Source organism: Melanerpes formicivorus, unplaced genomic scaffold (genome assembly GCF_026170545.1).
Source record: "Melanerpes formicivorus ecotype bairdi unplaced genomic scaffold, bMelFor1.0.p_v2 SCAF_40, whole genome shotgun sequence".
NCBI classification, from domain to species: Eukaryota; Metazoa; Chordata; class Aves; order Piciformes; family Picidae; genus Melanerpes; species Melanerpes formicivorus.
This window is the reverse complement of record NW_027142392.1, coordinates 4,017,282-4,038,382: the sequence shown is the minus strand read 5'-3', so window position 1 is coordinate 4,038,382 and position 21,101 is coordinate 4,017,282. Positions and strand designations below refer to the sequence as shown.

Below are 21,101 nucleotides of genomic sequence, written 5' to 3'. Positions count from 1 at the left end.
ATCTGCCCTATAGGCAAATGTCTTATGTCAAAGCAATTTTATTTTCATATGGGAGGTGATTCTCCCTCACTACTCTGCTAGCATGAGACCTCATCTGGAGTACTGTGTCCAGCTTTGGAGACCCCAACACAAGAAGGACATGGAACTATTAGAGTGGATCCAGAGAAGGCCACAAAAAGGACTGCAACACCTACCCTATAGGGACAGGCTTAGAGAGTTGGGGCTTTTCAGCCTGAGGAAGAGAAGGCTGTGAGGAAACCTTAGAGTAGCTGTTCAGTATTTCAAAGGGGCTACAGGAGAGCTGGAGAGGGACTTCATTCTACAACATCATGGAGTGATGGAACAGCAGGAGTAATGGCTTCAAACTGTAAGAAGCTGGATTGATATTAGACATTGGGGAAAAAAGTTCTTCCCTATGAAGATGGTGAGGCACTGGACCAGGTTGCCCAGAGAATCTGTGGAGCCTAGAAGTGTTGAAGGCCATGTTGGATAGGGCTGTGAACAGCCTGGACTAGTAGGATGTGTCTGTGCCCATTGCAGGAGGGCTGGAACTACATGATCTTTAAGGTCCTTTCCAGCCCAAACCATTCTGATATTATGTATGTCTCCTACTTCTGTGGTGGTCCAAGAATGTAAGCAAGGCAAACTTTGTAATGAGAGATAAAGTTTTTTATTAAGTCCAACTTATATAAAAAAGTCTCAATATTCATCAAGTTCAAGATCAAGGTGTAGAAAAAAGGATTCTCCACTCTTTTACAAAGGAAATAGATACCAGATTGCAGTTAACCCTTGGATGAGGCCAGGTTGGATGACACATTGAGTGATCTGACCTAGTGGAGGGTGTCCCTGTCAATGCCAGGGGGGTTGGAACTGAAAGAACTTCAATGTCCCTTCCAACCCAGCCCATTCTTAAATCTCTTACTGCTGTTTTAGTGCTGTAACCAAAGCTGAAGTGTCTTTGAGACAGAGCCAGAATAGTGGAAACTGGGTTGGGAGAAGCAAAAGGAATGAAAGGAGGAGTTCTTTTTAGACAGACAGAATTTTATTTGCTTTTCATTTGCATGTTTGGTTTGAGCTACAAATCCTGTGAGCCATCAGAAATCAGGTGAGACTTTAATTTTTATAACAATTAGTATATCATAATTTAATAGTATAGTAATAACTATGATGGTTAAAATTTGGCTCAGTGTATTGCTAAACATGGCTGCAATAGCCCATTGTACATTGAACAGTGATGTGCTTTTTCTTCTTAAGTAAACTTCTTTAGGGGTATAGACACTCTGCCCCTTAAGACACTTACTCTGCCCCTTATAGTGTAACTGCTATTCTTATTCAGGTGCCTGCTGAGCTGGTGAAGGAAGCCTGCCTTCCTTGCAGGAGCCCGTTCAATGCGTTAAGTGCCAGCTGCATTGGACAAGTGTGCAAGCCAGGAGCTGTTGTGAAATTCAGCGTGGCAGCAGTACAGTTGTGACAAAGGTTTCTGGACTGTGGCATGCATGCCATGAGTCATGAGAAACTCATTTATGAACTTGCACAGGGCTGTGAGCCGTTGTGGGTGACAGTAACAGCTGTCAGGAATAGCTGAAAACGCCCTGTCTAGGAAGGAGGCAAGCTTGACATTTCACTCTTTTATGGGAAAATCCAACCAAATTGTGAATGCTTAAGTAGGCTGCTTCTACAGATGTCTTTCAGTTTCTTATTTTGCAAGCAGGAGCAATTAAACATATACACAAAGTGATCTGCTTTAGGAAAGGGAAAACCCCTTCAGCCTTATTTCTTTTGAAAAGTTGAGGGTGGGTAATAAATGTCTTTAGATGTATGTCCAGATTTGAGGAATACAAGGTGCATTGGTATGCAGCCTCATCTGTTTCAGGCTCCACAAATACTTGCCTGATACAACTTTAGAACAGGGGGGTGATACAGCTTTGCAAAAACAACCCAAAAAAATCCCAGCCACACATTAAAAACAGCAGCACTGGACAGGTAGGTAGAAGTGGCAGAGGCGTGGCAGAGGCTGGACAGAGCAGAAGAGACCAAGCTGTGGTGGCAAAAGTTGGGACAATCAAAGATGTTTGACCTTTAATGAGCAGCATTTTACCTGATCAAGGGGCTCAGCCTTCCTCAGCAGACAGAGGTGACAGTGCCCTTTCAGTGTGGCTTTTCAATGTTTTGTTTCCCTTGTACTAGACACCATACAAATCATGATTTTAAGACACTGATTTCTGGGAAACTTCTAGAGCATGCACCTAGTGTGAAAGCATCAGGTGAGTTTTCAGAGTGCCTTGTGGTAGTGTACCTTACAGATCACTCAGAGAAATGAACAGTTCAATTACAGAAAAGATTATTAGTGGACAATTTTTTTGTGTTACTATGCTTCAAGTATCAAGAACTCCTAACCTTGTGTTCAACAATGATTGATTTTAAATACACCCTGAGGAGACTTTGGTGTAAGGAATTGATGCTGTTAGTTTGAAAGAAGTAGAATGTTGGTACCAAGCAGAAAACTGAGTAACTCCTCAAGTAATTGAAAGCAAAAATTTTCAGGAGTTGTCTGAACAGTTGAGTTCTGGCTTTTTGCATCCTTGTCTGATCTTCCCTGATCCACAATGATCCATGCCATTCCTGTAGCTACAGCTGAAAGACTGACATTACTACTAACAAGATTGAATTCTGATGTAACTTAGGTAGTGCGTTTCGGTCTGCACAATATAAAACCATCTTTGGAATCTCCTTGCTAAGTAAGATAGCAGACAGGAAGACTTAACAGTGGAGGCTGGTGTTCTGCTCAGTGAGCTATGGTCATTCTTTGGAGCAATGACAAAAAAATCTCTCCTTGGTCACTGATGTTTAAAGGATGCCCCTTGCCATCTCATTTTCTTAGTGCTACTCAGATTTTTCAGTGGATTATGATTTTACTCCTCTCATCAAAGCAAGCAGTGAGATGTTCTCTAAGAATTCATTTCCTAGCTGCTTCTCATAAAACCCATGAGGCTTGAGGAGAGCAGCTTTCACAGCTCTGTCATCGTACTGTTGAAGCCAACCTTAAGGACACTGTGGCAGTTGGATAGACTTTCTTTCCTCTCCTGCTTTTCTTTGTATTTATCAATAAATGTTTATGGTTTGAAGGAAGAGGATCTACAGCATTATCTGAGAAATATGCATCCTAGATAAAATCTGTGGCTGTGAAGAAAAAAGTCATACTGGTCAAAAACAGGGAGAATAGGCTACTTTTCATACATCTCTAAACTGCTCTCTGTTTCTCTGGAAGCCCTGCCTGCCCTAAAAAGTGGCTTGTAGAATCATAGAATTGTTTTGGTTGGGAAAGACCTTTAAGAGTATCAAGTCCAACCATTCTCTAGCTCTACCAAGGCTAGTGCTAAACTATGTCCCTTAGCACCACATCTCTGCCTCTTTTAAGCACCCAGATGGATAGGGATTCAGTCACCTCCTTGGGGAGTCTGTTCCAGTCTTTGAGAACCCTTTCAGTGAAGAATTTTCTTCTAACATCCAACCTAAACCTCCCCTGTTGCAGCTTGAGGCCATTTCCTCTTGTCCTATCTCTTGTTACTAGGGAGAAAAGACCACCACCTACCTCACAATGACCTCCTTTCAAGTAGATGTAGAGGGCTTGAAGTTCTCTGCTCAGCCTCCTTTTCTCCGGGCTGAACAACTCCGGTTCCTGCAGCTGCTCCTCAGAAGACCTGTTCTCCAGATCCTTCACCAGTTCTCTGGACCTGCTCAGTGAAAGCTAACATTAGAACACATTAAACAACCTGTAGCAGCAGGATCTACTAATGTTTTGGTGTGATAACGAGTTGAAACACATGAATGAGAAGGAACTTGCTGTTCTGTTCAGCTCGTTTTAGTAAGAGTCATCAGATTTGGTCCAAACCACACAGGCTCACACCATCGCTCTTCTGTCTGCTGAGAGGGAAATAAGGCATATTTTTTCATACAACTAATAGCTGTGTAAAGTGTTGAACTATTATTTTAATGTCATCTATAAATGCATATTCTTGTATATATTTCTGTGTGCATAGACATCACCAGATGTTTATTCTGTTTTAGAGGCACAACAAAACCACGGACATCAACCCCTCCTAGTGTGGCAAGAACCATGAGCACAGGTGCTCTGACAAACAAAAGGAAAACCAGCAATTCAGAAATTTACTCAAGGTAGCTTTTAACTTTGTGACCTTTGTGTCAGTGACAGACCCTTAAATGAAGGAGAGCACTTTGTGCAAAAGAAGGTGGGAAAAATACTGCTCCCTACAGGTAACGGAGAACCGATGGCCAATATTATTTGGCACGTTGAAGCTATACTCAACATATTTTACCTGTTTATCAGCTAACAGAGCACCTTTGTCATCAGTTGTCTCAGATGTGCACAGAAGAGTGGTAGAAATGTCAAAAACCTGGGTGAATAGTCTTTCAAATGGGAAGTGAATAGTTGATGTGAAATGGAATCAACTTTGCATGCTGAGCTCAGAAATTGTCTGCTGTCTGCCCTTCCAAAGGGTAGGATAGGAATTGTTGTTGGTTTAGCCTTTCTTGGTTTGACAAGCTAAGTTTGAAGTTTTCAGACACTCTGGTTAGATTAACTAATCAATCAAATATTTGATCTGGATTCTGTGTTGTCATGCAGGGAAGGTGGGTACCTGGGAGACTTGATGGGGTGCTTGGTGCCATGGGTTAGTTGTTTGGGTGGGTTGGATTGGTTGATAGGTTGGACGCGATGATCTTGAAGGTCTCTTCCAACCTGGTTTACTCTGTGTAATTCTATGTAAGTAGGGGGGACTGGGTAGAGTTACAAGGCATAGTACTGTATTACCCTATTACTGTAAGCATATAGGAAGGGTAAGTATGGAAGTGGCAGCTAAAATAGCAGAAATTCACTGCAAGGCTTGGAATGATTTTGCATCAAGCTATAAACTGAGTTACAGACAAAGTTCTTTTTTTCCTGGGGATTTTCAGGTCTGACAGTAGAACTGTGCATGACAGTGGAGACCACCCATCCTCAGTCAATGGAGGAAGTTCCAAAAGCAGTGAAGGAAACTTACCTGTACAGTTCTCAAAGTTCTGCCACGAATGTGGGACGAGGTATCCGGTGGAGTGGGCCAAGTTCTGCTGTGAGTGTGGGATTCGAAGGATTGCTGTGTGAACAGGTTCTGACCAGCAGAAAGAGAACGAGAAGCTGGAAGCATCTGCTGTGTCCTGCTGCATAGAAAGCTAGAGCATCCCTCCTTCCACTTGAGACTTCGTGCTGCAAACACATTGAAATATCACCTGGTCATTTTCTGAGTGCAATCTTCTGGTTACCCAGTTATTTATAAACAAATACACAGACTGTGTGTATAAAAAAACAGCAGACACCTGAAACTGTGCCACCCAAGGAAATACTCTTTAATATCTCTTGGAAATCTGTAAAATTAAGGTAAAAATGTGTTATGTAACTTAGGTAGGAGAAGTGGGTTACTGTTCTTTTTCTTGTCAATTCTACTAGCTAAAAAATAATCACTCATGCAGGATAATACTGATCCACAGGGAATTAGCCATGAAGAACTTGAGCTTTAGAAGTTTCTCTGTGGAAGTGTTTCCTTCATAGGTGACAGCAATTTAGATGCTGTGTTCGAAGTGAAAAGAGCACAAGCAGCTCCTTATAAATTCCCAGTTAAAAGTGCAGAAAGTCTTGGATCCTTTGAAACTGTTTAACAGTGATATCCTAATTGGACTTTCCAGTTGCTTCCTAGGATGTTTTTTAAAGAGTCAAATTGGAAAAAACTGAGAGCACTGTTCCCACTCAAGAAGAAGAATAAGACTTTTGTTTGTGCTTCTCTTTTCCCATAAGAACGTGTTAATATGTTTATGTATTTATGAGGTCAAATATGATATTGTCATTTTATTAAGTTCCTCTTGCTCAGAAAGTCTTGTATTCCTCCTCCTGTTCTCCACCATGACTAGCATATCTAAGGGTTTTGTGCTTTAAAGGCTTCCAAAGGTCCTGCTCCTTTTTTTCTCTCTTCCCTCATTTCCTGAAGGAGAGACAGTCTCTGCCTATCCTGCTTAAATTTCGACCTGCTGTTTTGAAAACAGCCTCTTGATGGATCAAATAGGAAAAAAAAAAAAAGTTGATATAAATGTATGTTATTAGAGCAATAGACCTTGAAGTAAGTAGCAGCTCTTTTTTATTCTTACCCTTGTGCAAATAGCACAGCTTGCATGTAAGTGCATCACGGAGTAGCTGTGCTCCATAGGTTAGGTGTCAATACCTCACACGGTCTGCTGGCAGTTCTATGCATTCTTGGGCTCTTGAAGTCAGTAACAGACTTGGTATTCATTTGTTGGGAAGAAAGTTCAAGCCCTGGAAGCTGGGATTGTATTGATGATTTTCACAGGAGATTAAAACCATTCACAAGCCCAGGAATTTGTTTTGCTTTGGAGCACTGGCACCATCATAGCTGAAAGACCTCAATTCACAGTCTGAAAGAACTTAATTGTGCCTTTCCCCCAGTAAATACACTCTGTGTCAGGAACAGTTGCTGTCAGCTCACAGGCACCACTACTAGTAATTAACATAATTAATATGTTCCTTAATAGCATTGTGATCATTGTTTGCATCTCAGAACTTGTGATTACCACTCAGAAGGACAATTTTGCAGGAAGCATGATTGAAGTAAAGCATCTCTAAAGCAGGGACCAGGCATGGAGGGTGAGAGATTTAAGAGCCTTGATGTAATCAAGTTGCAGGCCACAAACTATTGATGTGTTAGAATTAGCTCAGTGGTGTGGAATTGTCATGTGCTTCCCATACAAAGTTATTTTAAAGCATTATCCTTCATCTGATGTAGTCTTGTGCTGCTCTGAGTTGTGTAAACTGGCTGCTGAGCGTGGTGGGGTAGCTCGCTGGTGATGATAGAGCTGACAAATATCACCCAAGTTATCTTCCAGGTAGTTTAGGTTTTAGGATCTCTAGTTTGTCATCTTCATCGCTGTACTTGGAAAAATGGGAATCCTCTGTCTCTGTCCTTTGTATAGATAAGCCTGCTTTAGAAAACTTGCCCTAGACTTGGGCCACAGAGGACTGCAGACCGAATTACTGCAAGCTGAGCGTCCATCAGCAAAGACAGAAGTCCAGAATAGGTTTGATCAGTTGGTAAACCTACTGAGAAATCTGGTGATTGATGAATTTCCAGTTCTTTTGTTGTGCTGGAAAAATCATTTTACATTTTATTGGCAATGCTTTCTGTAAAGGGAAAGTTGAGTAAGGAAATAAGAACCTTCCAGGCCTTCCAAGATGGTTGTAGCTGTAGAAGAAACACAGAGACTGTTTCACCTTTCAATTGCAGGTGGCAGGTTTCCTAGTTTCAAATCAATCCACATACAGTTACCATCATTTTTGAGCTGTTTGGGGTTAATTCTCTGCTTCCAATGCAGGTTTCCTAGTTTCAAATCAATCCACATACAGTTACCATCATTTTTGAGCTGTTTGTGGTTAATTCTCTGCTTCCAGTGCAGCACTTAGTAAGCTCCTTGAGTGATGCATCATTGACACTTCTGTGATTTGAAGCAAGGACTAGAGAGGGGATTGACCTGAACTGAGAGAACTTCAAAAAAGGTTTCCTGCACTTTTAATTTGGTCTTATGAGAAGGTCTAGTGAAACATAAATGACTTGATAGTAACATTGGATAATGTGTGTTTGAATCCCAAATAAAGGCAAGCAGGCAATGAAGCTGTAATTGACTGTGCAGTTTCCTCCTGTATAGTGAGGCCTGTCAGAGGCCTCATGTTTTCTCTTTATCAACTTGGTTTTGTTACAGAATGACCTGGCTTTCTCCAGTCTGATGTGACAGACCCTAGGCTCTATTACACAGGTTACCAGCACAGGTCACTGGGATTTCATCTCAGTGAAATGTTAGGAAAGAGGAGATTGGTCTTCACAATGCCCTTGCAAGACTGAATATGTAAAACCAACTTGTTATATTTAGAGGGAAAGAACCAAACCAAACCCAACCCAAACTGTTAATGGAGATAGACTCTAAATTTTGATTTTTTTTTAGGTCCATTACATGTTCCAGGAAGTCCCCAAATCTAGTTTATTAATTACCTAGATCCAAAGCTTGCCCTGGTTTTCATGGGAAGAAAGACCATTGATACATCCACAGAAAGGGGATTGTTCCAAAATGTCTCAAGACACATAGTGGTAATTATGCCTGGAGATAAACTCCAGTATGTGAGAGCTCCAAAGTTACAGAGATGTGAAAGGTTGTTTTGCCAAAGCAGGGGTGATGCAAAGCAGGATTGAAGGTGACTGAAGGAGTGTGAAGCTTCAGACTAATGCAATTACTGTCCATTGAGAAGGAAATTTACTGATGTGATGGTTTCCATCATTTCTCTATCAATGTCTGACCTTGTGACAGACACTTACTGTCTGCTACGGTATCTTTGTCACATGCTTGCTAAGGTTCTTCCACTCAATTTTAAAAGGGGTGGGGGGGGAATTAGTGGTAAAATTCCATATAAAGAAATGGGAAGGCTGTTTTTGGGGCATGGCCTGAGAGCATTTACATTCCCATTCTGATGATGTGAATGTTTGTTCTGCAAGGGATATCCCTGTGCCAGGATGGAGTGCAGGAGCGTTGCAGCTGGGCTGATGTAAGTGCAGTGGAATTACAGACAATTCCAGCTTTGATAGTAAAAGCAACACTGCCTAAGGCATCTTACACAAGTTTATATTTATGCATGCTGCTTGCACCCTAGGTAGTTTCAGAACTGGAATCTCTAAATATGCAGCAGCTTAAGTATATTGTTATATGGATAATTATACCCTCAGTCTTACACACCTCTGCAGGAGGATGGGCATGGGGAGATTGCTCCACCACCATTTCAGCTTGTGAATCATTCAGCAATGAATAGTGAGGCAAAACTTTACCAATTCATACCAAAGAAGCTGGAAGAGGAAATACACTCCTCTGCAGGAGTCTAAGAAGGCCACCCTGAAGGGTGCCTTTGGGGGGAAGGAGAGGAGTTTCCTGAGGAGCTCTCCATAGTGCTCTGGGCACTGAACCTCTTCAAGCTGCTAAAGCTCTTCCATATATGCCACAGGTAATGAGGTTCACAGGCTAGGAGCTTGTAAAATCTAAAAGGTGACAGAGTCTTCAGGCTTTGTGGAAGTTCTGTTACCTGAGAGTGGCTCACTCCCAGTTCACCCATCACAGCTGAGAATTAGTGCCTGAAGTGAGGCGGGCAGAGAAGAGTTTCGAGGCGGGCAGAGAAGAGTTTCGTGATGCACCCTTTCCAAATGGGTGGGAAGAGGTACAGCTGCAGTCATTTCAAGGCTGATAAGCAAGGCATGTGGCAGTGCACACTGATGTAGGCTGTGTTGTTAGTCTTGAGTATGAAATGAAATGGAATGGTACTGTCTAGGTATTGCAGAGTCCTCAAGAAGTGCTGCTTTCTGTGCGATAGACTTCGTGTGTGTGCAAAGAACAAAGCTGTTGCAAGTTTCCTTTAGCTGATAATCTCTGTGGATTTTAAGAGCACTTTTTGCAAGTGTCAATCTTTTCAGTTTGACTAAGCTGTCAGTGATTTATGAGTTGTATGACAGGGTTCAACTTTGGTGAAATTGGATTTGGTGACTCTGGTGAAAATAGTTTTATTGCCTTTCAAGTGCCGCTGGTTACAACTTGTGATGGTTTTGTTGCTGGGTCTTTGGTTTGGGTTTTTATCTACTAACTGACTAAGGTTTGAGTTACCTAATTGTGTTGTTGGAAGAAATGTGAGGTAAAAGATGTTCTAGCTGTATTTACCCACTACTTAGTTGATATTTTCTTTCCAGGATGCACAATGTAAGAGGTTATTCTTCTATACCAGTGTGCTGGGGGGGGGGGGGTTGTTGTCCTTGTGGCATTCCAGGGCACACATTTCTGGAGAACCCTACTTAATCCCCCTTTCAGGTTGCCAGAAACCAGCTCATTGAGATTTTCTGTCAATTAGTGTTTCTTCTTCTTTTTTTCAAAACAATCAACAGGGAAATCACATTGCTCTGATGTCAACATTAGCTTTTGAGTCAGCAACTCAAACATTCAGTTGAACAGAGCTGAAGATTGGAATTCAGCTCTAAGAGAGCAGCTCGTGGTTTGCCCTCGCTCTCAATTTGGATTTCTGGCAGAGGCTTGAGTGGGTTTGGATCTGCTCTGTGAAGTGCTGAGTATTCTCCACAACTGCTACATCCCCTACTGCTTTAACTCTTGGTGTTCAGCCCCCCCCATATGATACTTATGAACGTAGGAAGATACATAATTTATTGCTCTTCCATGTTTTGAAGTGAAATGTCCATTCATGTGATTCATTTTGTCAGCACTGCATTTATTATGTTTGCCTTGCCTCACAGTACATTGACTCTGTGTGTTTGTGGCCATCCAGTGGGGTGGGTTGGTTGGTTGGTTGTTTTTCAGAGCTCCTGGGTTTGTTTGCATCTTATTTGGTACATTTATGTTTATGTTACAGTGTCAGTTCTGTTTTAACTACCAAATGTAAATCACCACCTAATGCTAATTTGCCACTTGTTAACAATAAAGTGAATATGCCAATAAAACTTCTTGTGATGCACAGAGTTTTGCAGCCAAATGTGAAATTCTCTTAAAATAGCACAGGGGTAGGTAACGTCGTTTCAGCCTTGGGAATGTTGTGATGTCTTTGGTCTCAAGGACACCAGACTTGATGTGAAGATGATCCCGTGTCTCCTGGTGCTTGGGAGAGAAACAGCAAATTGCTCTTTCCAAAGGTAAGGTTCTTTTACTTGACTTGGGAGATGGGATTTGGACTCCTTAGGCACTTTGAAAATACTCTTAGATGAGCTATTTAACCAGGTGTGATCTGCTTGTATACAAACTCTGCATCTCTTCTTTTTACCAATTATAGGGGCAGTTTGGTTCATGGAAAGGCTATTACCGTGTTTCCTCTTTGGGTTTCAATTTTAAAGATGACTGTAAAGTATAATACATAGAATCAATAGGGTTGGAAAAGACCTCAGAGATCATTAAGTCCAACCTATCACCCAACACCTCATGACTAACTAAACCATGGCTTCAAGTGCCAACATCCAATTCTTGTTTGAACACCTCCACCACCTCCCTGGGCAGCACATTCCAATGGCCAATTACTCTTTCTGTGAAGAACTTTCTCCTCACCTTAAACCTAAATGTCCCCTGGCATAGCTTGAGACTGTGTCCTTTTGTTCTGGTGCTGGTTGCCTAGGAGAAGAGTCCAACCTCCACCTGTCTACAACTTCCTTTCAGGTAGTTACAGAGAGCAATGAGGTCTCCCCTGAGCCTCCTCTTCTCCAGGCTAAACAATCCCAGCTCCCTCAGCCTCTCCTCGCAGGGCTGTGCTCCAGACCTCTCACCAACCTCGTTGCCCTTCTCTGGACACGTTCAAGTGTCTCCATATCCTTAAATTGAGGGGCCCAGAACTGGACACAGTGGTCAAGGTGTGGCCTAACCAGTGCTGAGTACAGGCGGAGAATGACCTCCCTGCTCCTGCTGGCCACACTATTTCTGATGCAGTCCAGGATGCCGTCGGCCTTGGCCACCTGGGCACACTGCTGGATCATGCTGTTCATGCATAACCAACATCTGAGCTGGATTTGTTCTCCTTCATGAAGTTAAAGCTCTGTCTTGTTGATGAAATGATTAAGCAGGAAAAAAAAAATCAGAAGTTACATTTTTTTCCTGTCAAGTGTGAGCAGAAATTGTAATAAGGGTTTGGGTTCCTTATTTTTGGGGGGATAAATACAGATGAGCAGAGTTGTAGAGAGCGAGAAGGCCCCCCTCAGCTTCTTTCTTTAGACTAACCCACCCCAGTTGCCTCAGCCACTCCTCACAGGACCTGTTCTTTGAACTCTTCACCAGCTTCATTGCTCTTCTCTGGACCCATTCCATCACCTCAATGTCTGTCTTGTAGTGAGGACCCCAAAACTGTACCCAGCCCTAAAGGTGTGGCTTCGCCAGTGCTCAGTACAGGGGCACAATCACTGCCCTGGTCCTGCTGGTCACACTATTGCTGACCCAGCCCAGGACGCTGTTGGCCTTCTTGGCCACCTGGGCACACACTGGCTTATCAACCAGCTGTTGATCAACACCCCCCTGGGTCTTCCTCTGCTGGGCAGCTTTCCAGTCACTCTTCCCCCTTAATGACATCTTGCAAATTTAATCACCCAACTCTATTGGAAGACAAATATTTTATTATCAAAGGCGTTACAATATCCAAGTAAGAAACTGAAAAAAAGAGTTACAAACAGCTATAAAAATACTTCTATTTATTCAAAATAAAATAGGACCCTTTCATTAGGTAAATGCCAATATATTATTCTCTGAAAATAGTCACGTTTGTCTAACATGTTATACATGTTACAGAAAATAACTGCATATAACAGATCACAATCTGAAGGCAAGAAATTCTAGCTCCTCTTGCAGCTAAGTCTCGGATAACCAAATACGCAAGGCCACTGCTGCTTCCACTCAGCTGAACAAACTTACACTCAGACATCTCCTTGTTCTCCTTCCACAGGCCTCACTGCCTACTTCAGCCAGCAGAATTGTGCTACATCTCTCAAAAATCAGTACACTTCCCAAGTTTTCCCCAAAAGTTAACCTTTTCCCCCCCTGTTTCTCTGAGCCTATCTCAGTTTGCAGACTGATGCTGAAAACATGGTCACGTCAGCAGTACAGCCCCCAAGTCACCTGCTTTTTAAATGGTTCCCTCTGGTCCTTGAGGCATTTTGTGGAGTTAGAAACCAGCTACTTTCCCAAGCTGCTTTCTTCACCTGCAGCTTCTCAGCTCGTTGTATACATGGTAGACACATGTGGTAGACACATATGTAGATACGTGGTGGACACATATGTAGATTGCTTTCCTTGTGATGGAATGGTAAAGGCACTCAAAAGATCAGACAATTCAAAGCAGTGTCCAGAACAGGACAGTGGGACCCAGCCTTCTGCAGAGTCCTTTCGTTCCAAATGCTGGTCTTTTATTTCCACCTCTTCAACTTCAGCAGCTTCCTTCAGCCTTTTCTGTTCGTTCCACCTCCAGGAACGAGGCACAGGAGCTTCCCAACAAAATCCTGGCCCACAGTGTTGCTAGAAGTGGGCAGAATTACTTGGAGAATGCAGATGGGATGCAGATTCTGAGCAATGCCACTGGGAAAGAAAAGAGCAGGGTTCACCTGGGATCACCTGGAAACGATCTTTTCAAATTTATTCCAGCAGGACCGAAGGCTAGATAGATTTTCTTTCAGTTCACAAAAGTCTTGGTTACATCTCTTTTTGGACTGTTCACCTGTTTCTGCATCTTCTCTAGTGCCAGTATTTAACTGTGTGCAAACCTGAAAGAGAACAGCTTGTGATGTTACTGGAGGAGTGCTTGTCCTTTTTCACCTAGACATCTTCTGAAACAAAATTATTCCTTTCCATCTCAATAAATAATCATGGGATTGCAGAATCAGTTCACTCAGGAAAGACCTTTAAGATCATCAGGTCAAACCATTGTCTGTCTAATGGAGGTACCTTACAGGGTAACGAAGCCAGGAGGCTGGGCTACTCACGAGACATTCCCTGGCAGAACATCACTCAGAGGTTCTCCCTCTGAGCACAGCCCTTCTGCTGCCCCTGGCCAGCTGGACTGGGAGAAGGCAGCTTTAACACACAGCAAACATGCAGACCTGAAACCAGTGTGTGCAACAGAGAACATTCTCTGTCAGGGCACTAAAAACGAGCCTCCATTGTCCAAAGGACTGGAAAAATAATTACAGTCACAGAATGCATCAGGTTGGAAGGGACGCTAGAAGGTCATTTCATCCAACCCCCTCTGCAGTCAGCAGGAGTATCTCCCAGCCAGATCAGGTTGCTCAGAGCCCCATCAAGTTTGACTCTCAATGTCTCCATGGATGGGGCCTCCACCACATCAAGCTTTCCAAACAGTGCCTCCGCAGCCTTCCTGTAAAAAGCCAGTAAAATGCTGAGCCATGCTTCCAAAGTCCTGACTGTAAGTGTGCTACCTTGAGACCGTGGGAAAAGACAGAGCTGTTCTCCGGGGTTAGTGCTGCCACCTAGCGCTCAGGACCTCACGCAGACACAAGGAGATCCTGGTTCTTGTCCCTGCTCAGGGACCGGTCATGGCTTTTACCAAATGACCTTAACTGGTATTTAAAAGCCAGGCATCCGCAGCGTTAGGCAGGAACTTTGTATGTGCCCTGGTGTTGCTGAGCCAGAACGCCAGCCCAGCCATGGGCTGCAGGCTGTCGGCAGTTCTGAGCCAGCACAGCTGTGCTACAGGTGGATCCCAGACCTGGGATCACACTCAGTGTAAAGGTGGAAGTTTGCTGAGGAGAGTTGAGTCTCTTCTCTCTCCTGCTCCTCTATGTCTCCTCAGGACTGCCTCCCTGTTTGCTGTGACTGCTGGACCTTCACTGGGCTGAGTATAACTTTATATGCTTTGTATTGACACTGGGATCAGTTTGGCTATTCCATTACATCCATTTTCATTTCAGCCTGTGGATCTTCTCTCCTTTTCCTGATTCCCCTTCTCTGCTGGGGAGTGGTCAGTTGGTGACAGAGCAACTGCGGGAGTTTAGCCCCAGATACTAGCTAAATGCAAACAAAAGAGTAACACTCTTTGGGAAACCTTTTATGGTAAGGCAAACATCAGCTTCACCACAGGTGGCCAGGCAAAATACAAACCCCAGCATTACTTTGAAGTTGTGGTTTGTATTTTTTCTTTCCATTTCAGGGAGAAAAAGAGAGTGTTAAATGTGGCCTTGAATCCAAACCAGAGAGTCACAGAATGTTCTGGGCTGGAAGGGACCTCTAAAGATCATCTAGTCCCAACCCCCTGGGAGAGCAGATTGGCAGTTTTAACCAATCAAAGAATTACATCCTTTGGTCCCTGTGGGGAGGCTTTTTGATGCTGGCCAATAGTTTTGTATTCACTAAGTAAGTGTGAGCTACACAGATGCACACTCTTCCTTTGCTATGGTAGTCTCTGGATTGCTGTGCTAGATTTGAAAGACAAATCAACTAAATTGTTAGACATCCAAATCCATTTTCTTATCTCACTGTGGTTGAGTTTAAATACTATGCTTAAAATCAAGATCAAAAGGATTATGGAGAGAATTTGGCATAGAAACCCAGTGAGAAGTAACAAGTATGATTTTTATACATTAGAGAAGTTAAAGGTCTTCTTTGTACAAGTGTGACCTTTATCTTTCAGTGCAGAATTAACTGCAGTATGTCAGTACTGAACCAGAGTATGTATCCTCACTGTAGACTTCCAGACCACTGTCTTACTTAGGCTTGGTACTGGGCATAATGTCTGTCACAAGATGTGTGCTATATATCACATGCATGTGCTAGCTCTACCTTTGAGAGGCAGATCTCCTTGGAGATCTTCAACAGAAAGCCAATCACATGCCTCCAACAAACTGCAGACCATCACTGCCACTCACCTTTCTATGTCTGCATAAAATATTGCACTGTAGAACCTGTAAAGTCCCACATGAGACTAGTGCTGTTTTCCATCTCAAGTCTCTGCTGAGTCTTTGCTTATGAGAGAATCTGAGCATGTTGCATGCCATCCTCTGTAGTGATTGTATTTCCTGTGAAGAGAGCAAGAGAAAAAAAAATGCTCTGAAAGGTCTGTACACTATTAAGTCTTTAGAACTGTAGAATCATAGAATTGTTTTTGATTGGAAAAGGCCTTGAAGATCATTGAGTCCAACCATTCTCTAACTCTACCAAGCTAGGTGCTATACCATGTCCCTCAGCACCACATCTCTGCCTCTTTGAAACACCTCCAGGGATGGGGATTCAACCACCTCCCTGGCTGGGAACCCTTTCAGTGAAGAAGTTTTTTCTAATATCCATCTTAACACCCTCCTCCCCACCCCAGTGTCTCTTGAGGCCATTGCCTCTCATTCTAAGAGAACACTGAGTTCTCTTTTAAAAACCCTTCCATCAGCATTAGTCTTGGTAGAGTGAGATAATGGCTGGACTTAATGATCTCAAAGGTCTTTTACAACGGAAATATATCTAAGTTACCATCAGTTTCTTAGGCTTTTGAGGTGCCCATCTTTTCCAACAAAGCACAGGACTAATCTAGAATGGAATAGAATGGAATAAACCAGGTTGGAAGAGACCTTTGAGATCACCGAGTCCAACCTATCATCCAACACTATCTAATCAACTAAACCATGGCACCAAGTACCCCATCAAGTCTCTTCCTAAATACCTCCAGTGATGGCAACTCCACCATCTCCCTGGGCAGCACACTGCAGTGGCCAATCACTCTCTCTATGAAGAATTTCTTCCTAACATCCAGCCCAAACCTCCCCTGGCACAGCTTGAGACTGTGTCCTTTTGTTCTGGTGCTGTTTGCCTGGGAGAAGAGACCAACCCCCACCTAGCTACAACCTCCCTTCAGGTAGTTGTAGACAGCAATAAGGTCTGCCCTGAGCCTCCTCTTCTCCAGGCTAAGCAACCCCAGCTCCCTCAGCCTCTCCTCACAGGGCTTGTGCTCCAAACCCCTCACCAGCCTGCCTGCCACCTCTTCAAAATATTAACAATATAATTTTGTAGTGGGAATAATAATAATAGTGTAAGGATCTGAAGGAGTAATCATAGCTGTTAACAAAATCAGCTGATGCAGGTAGGAAAAGAATGAATAACAACAGCTGACAATTGTGCTGTCACTGGAGGCCTGCCCAAACCATCACTTGTAAAGCTTTCACATCTGAAGGGAAAAGCTTAGCCAATAAGATATTTTTTTTCTTCCCAGAAAAATGAAAACAGATGTTGGGAAATGTTAATCTTTGCCTCTGCTGGCAAAATAAAGTATCTTTTCTGTGCTATCTTGAATTAAACATATAAATGAAACCTTGTAGCAGGGAAAGAAACCCACCACCCTTCTCAGGTATGGAATTACTTGGTATTTTAATTTAAACCCCACCCATTTACTTGACAAACTGTGTGATTTGAAATTCAACTAAAGGGACAACCAGGAATGTCCCAATCTGACTCTAAGAAGTTAATATTGCCCTCTGTCATAGGCACGCTCTTCAGGGACTGGACTGCACAAAGAACTCCCTTTGAGTTCCTGTTCTCTAAATTTTACCTGAGTGTCGTTGCAGAAGAAGACTTTTCCATGTTTTTTGTTCTTGCAGCACCTGTCTCGATACTCTGCAGACATATTTACCTGTAAAACACCACACACAGTTAAACATGGAGGTGCTTTTGGACAAGTGAGCCAAATTTCTCACTCACAGCTGGTGATCTCAACACTAAATTGTCAGCTTCTCCTCAGGTGTACCAGGGTCAGTCTGCAAGTCTGAGCTTTTCCTTGGGAAGCAAAGTAAAACCCAGTCCAGATACAACTTCTATAGGTCTTCACACACAGTCAGAATTGTTGAGGGGAGAAGAGACCTCTGAAGGTCTTCTGGTCCAACCCCCCCTGCTTGAGCAGGGCCACAAAGAGCTGGTTGCCCAGAGCCATGTCCAGATTGCTTTTGAATGTCTCCAAAGATGGAGACTCCACAGTCTCCCTGGGCAACCTGTGCCAGTGCTCAGTCATCCTCATGGTGAAAAACTCTTTCCTGATGCTCAGGCAGAACCTCCTATGTTTCAGTGTATGCCACAGTGTATGTCTCTTGTCCTGCCACAGGGCACCACTGAACCCAACTCTGTCCTCTCTGCTCTTCCCTTCAGGTTTTTTCTATACACTGAGAGAAGATTCCCCTGAGCCTTCCCTTCTCCAGAATGAATGGTCTCAGCTCTCTCAGCCTTTCTTTATTGGACAGATGCTCCAGAAGCTTAATCATCTTTTTAGCCCATTGTTGGACTCTCTCCAGTGGCATCACATTTCTCTTATACTGGGGAGCCCCAAAGGTTCACCTGAGATGAACAGAACTTAATCCAGTAAGTGTTTTCAAAACCAAGAGTGTAGGGAGTAAATAGTCATTGACCAAAACCAAACAACCAACACCCCAAACCAACAAACAAACCAAACCAAACCCAAACAAACATTAGGAAGTTAATGCACATCTTTGCTTGTACCACAAGAGAATCAAGTTTTGCTGCAGTCACACAGCACCCAGATTTAGACCTAAATGAATAAATTAACAAATGATCATATTAAGACCTATAGACTTGCGGCTTCATTTGCTAACTGCTATGGGATTGATCCATTCCAGTGTTTGAAGAGAGGGACCTTCTTATGAAGGCATGGCATGACAGGATGAGGGGTAATGGTTGCAGACTGGAAGAATCCACATTTAGATTAGTCATTCTGATTAAAGTCTTTGCCATGAGGCACTGGACCAGGTTGCTCAGAGAAGTTGTGGAGGCTCCAAGCCTGGAAGTGTTGAAAGCCAGGGCAGATGGGGCCTTGAGCAAGCTGGTCTAGGAGGAGGTGTCCCTGCCCATGACAGGGTGGTTGAAGTAGATGATCTTTAAGGTCCCTCCTACCCCAAAGCATTCTGTGATTCTAGGATTAGCAAAGGCATTTCTATGAAAATGGGATTCTTCTGAGAGCTTTTCAGGGATTCCGAAGAAGCTTGAGTTGTCCCCCCCCATCACATGAAGCCACCACTCCAGGATAATGTGTGATTCTAAATTGCTATTTTATCCTGTGTTAACATGAGGAACTCTTGTCTTTATTTGCCATCATCAAAAACAACCAACATTTTTTGAAAGCCCCAGAGCTATTACCTACCAGCTCATCGATGTCGTGGCTTAGTATATTCTCATACTTCGCGCGGATTTCAGTCGTTTTGTTTCCCATTGTACAAGCTGATGAGTTCACTGGAGACAGAACAAGGAGCAGTGGCAGAACCCGGAAGATAGATCTGAAAAAGGCTGGATTACAACAAGAGGAGGTAAGTCCATAGTACATGTGACAGGGCGCGTGCTGTAGTAACAAATACATTCCCTTCAAAAGGGATCTTTGTACAACCACATGATTGGTGCCTTGAGGGAAGGATCCAGCTCTGGATTAAGACACTGTTTGGGTGTCTAAACTCCCTCATACTCAAGGATGAGGGAATGGAATGGAATGGAATGGAATGGAATGGAATGGAATGGAATGGAATAGACCAGGTTGGAAGACACCTTCAAGATCATCACGTCCAACCTCTACAACTACCTTAAGGGAGGTTGTAGACAGAAGGAGGTTGGTCTCTTCTCCCAGGCAACCAGCACCAGAACAAGAGGACACAGTCTCAAGCTGCACCAGGGGAGGTTTAGGCTGGATGTTAGGAAGAAGTTCTTCATAGAAAGAGTGATTGGCCATTGGAGGTGTTTAGGAAGAGACTTGATGGGGTGCTTGGCGCCATGGTTTAGTTGATTAGATGGTGTTGGATGATAGGTTGGACTCGATGATCTTGAAGGTCTCTTCCAACCTGGTCTGGTCTGGTCTATTCTATTCTATTCTATTCTAGCTAGGATGATGCTTAAATGCTTCCATTTGGCTTGGCAAAAAAGAGAGCCAGAAATTTAGGTTTGAGGTTCCTGGACTAGTGTGCGGCATTTCCACTCATCTTTGCTACTCAATATGAACAACTGCTATAGAGAGTAACTTTGAGGTGGCAGCCAGGAAAGGAAGAAAGAATGCCCTGACCATCACTGCTGGTTTCCTTCCTCTCCAGTGAGGATGGGAGTACTGGGTACATCCATCACACGCACATGGGCATCTCTGGACATGGGTGTCACTCATCAACTGCAGCCTCAGAAAGAAATCTTGTCTAAAAGGAAAGCAATGAAACCTGACCAGAATCTTTACTGAGTCTTTTTCCCTCCATGAGGGAGAAACCACAGTCACACCCTGGATCATGCACATCATGAACACAAAAACTAGCTAAGGTGAATCTATTACAGTCTTGAGGCTTCAAGTGGACAGCTGCCTTCCACAGAGCTCTACCTCTGTAAACTTTTATGCTCACTGTGCCAAGTGAATTGTCAGTAGGTAGGGCTGAGATTCTGTATTTTAAATGGATTTTACAACAATATGGAAGAACTCAACTACAGGACAATGGTTTTCTCACAGGCCAATAATGCACCTCTTGATTCCAGTACAAAAAAAACACCGCAGTGCTTGTTTCCAAGTCACTGACAGAAGCTGGGTATGCTGCTGCAAAATTGTGCTTCCAAAAGATACAAATAACAATCTTCTAAATGAAATAGAGTCTGACAGACTCCCATCACTCATCACTTGCTTTGTCCAGCAACAAGGGTGTGAACTGCAGAGTCATTTCTTTTATTTTACTTTCTCCGTGTTGTCCAGATTGTGAATCTTTCTGGAATGAGGAAGTTACAGAACCAAAGCAGAGAATTCAGAAAGAATCATGGAATCCTTTAGGTTGGAAAAGACCTTTGAGATAATGGAGTCCAACCATTCTCTAACTATCCCAAGTCAGGTGGTAAACCAGGTCCCTCAGCACCACATCTCTATCTCTTTTAAGCACTTCAGGGATGGGGATTCAGCCACCTCCCTGGGAAGCCTCCTCCAGTGGTTGGGAACCCTTTCAGTGAAGAAATTTCTTCTCATATCCCACAGATCTGTTGCACAGTCATGAAGTCCCTTGACCGGCAGCAGGATTACAATGAAATCCGTTCAGATGTTCCTAATGGAGTCCTCTGGAGCCCATTAAGCGAGAGTCATAGAAAGAAACTTCAGAATGAAAATTGAAAGGAGTTTTCTTAATGTTAGGTAGCTTCCAGAGAAGTGGAATTGACAGTGCACTGTATGACCAGCATTCAGAAAGAAGGGGAGTGTGTGTTCCTGGTAACACCCCATCCTTCTAGTGAAATCTCAAAAGCTCATGGGTCATATCTGGAAAACACCAAAAAGTTCTCTGAGAAATACCAGGAGAAGACAGCATTCCAGGATTTCCAAATGTTAAAAAGCCCCTCTCGGGTTTTTTTGATCAAACACACGCACACCGCGTCCTGCGCACACAGCCTGAAAGCAGCACTCCGGAGGCGAGGCACTGTCCGGACCGCACAGACCCCCCTCCCGCAGCCGCAATCCCCGCCGGCAGAACTTCCACTGAGAGTTT

General features: G+C 43.4%; 2 protein-coding genes across 4 annotated transcripts in view; one reads left to right on the top strand and one right to left on the bottom strand.

The window, feature by feature from the left end:
• The window catches only part of ZC2HC1A (zinc finger C2HC-type containing 1A), a 33,648-nt gene extending 23,037 nt beyond the window's left edge, over positions 1-10,611 (top strand). For both annotated transcript variants that reach the window (XM_068158581.1, XM_068158580.1), the window contains 2 exons: positions 4,069-4,176; positions 4,975-10,611. In XM_068158581.1, the coding sequence (XP_068014682.1) occupies positions 4,069-4,176; positions 4,975-5,161 (295 nt within the window). In that variant the 3' untranslated portion in view covers positions 5,162-10,611. The remainder of the gene's footprint in view (positions 1-4,068; positions 4,177-4,974) is intronic.
• A 1,611-nt stretch (positions 10,612-12,222) lies between these two features.
• Positions 12,223-21,101, bottom strand: part of IL7 (interleukin 7) — a 121,807-nt gene continuing 112,928 nt past the window's right edge. For both annotated transcript variants that reach the window (XM_068158601.1, XM_068158602.1), the window contains 4 exons: positions 18,761-18,903; positions 17,165-17,245; positions 15,501-15,650; positions 12,223-13,382 (listed from right to left, as the gene is read on the bottom strand). In XM_068158601.1, the coding sequence (XP_068014702.1) occupies positions 13,230-13,382; positions 15,501-15,650; positions 17,165-17,245; positions 18,761-18,903 (527 nt within the window). In that variant the 3' untranslated portion in view covers positions 12,223-13,229. The remainder of the gene's footprint in view (positions 13,383-15,500; positions 15,651-17,164; positions 17,246-18,760; positions 18,904-21,101) is intronic.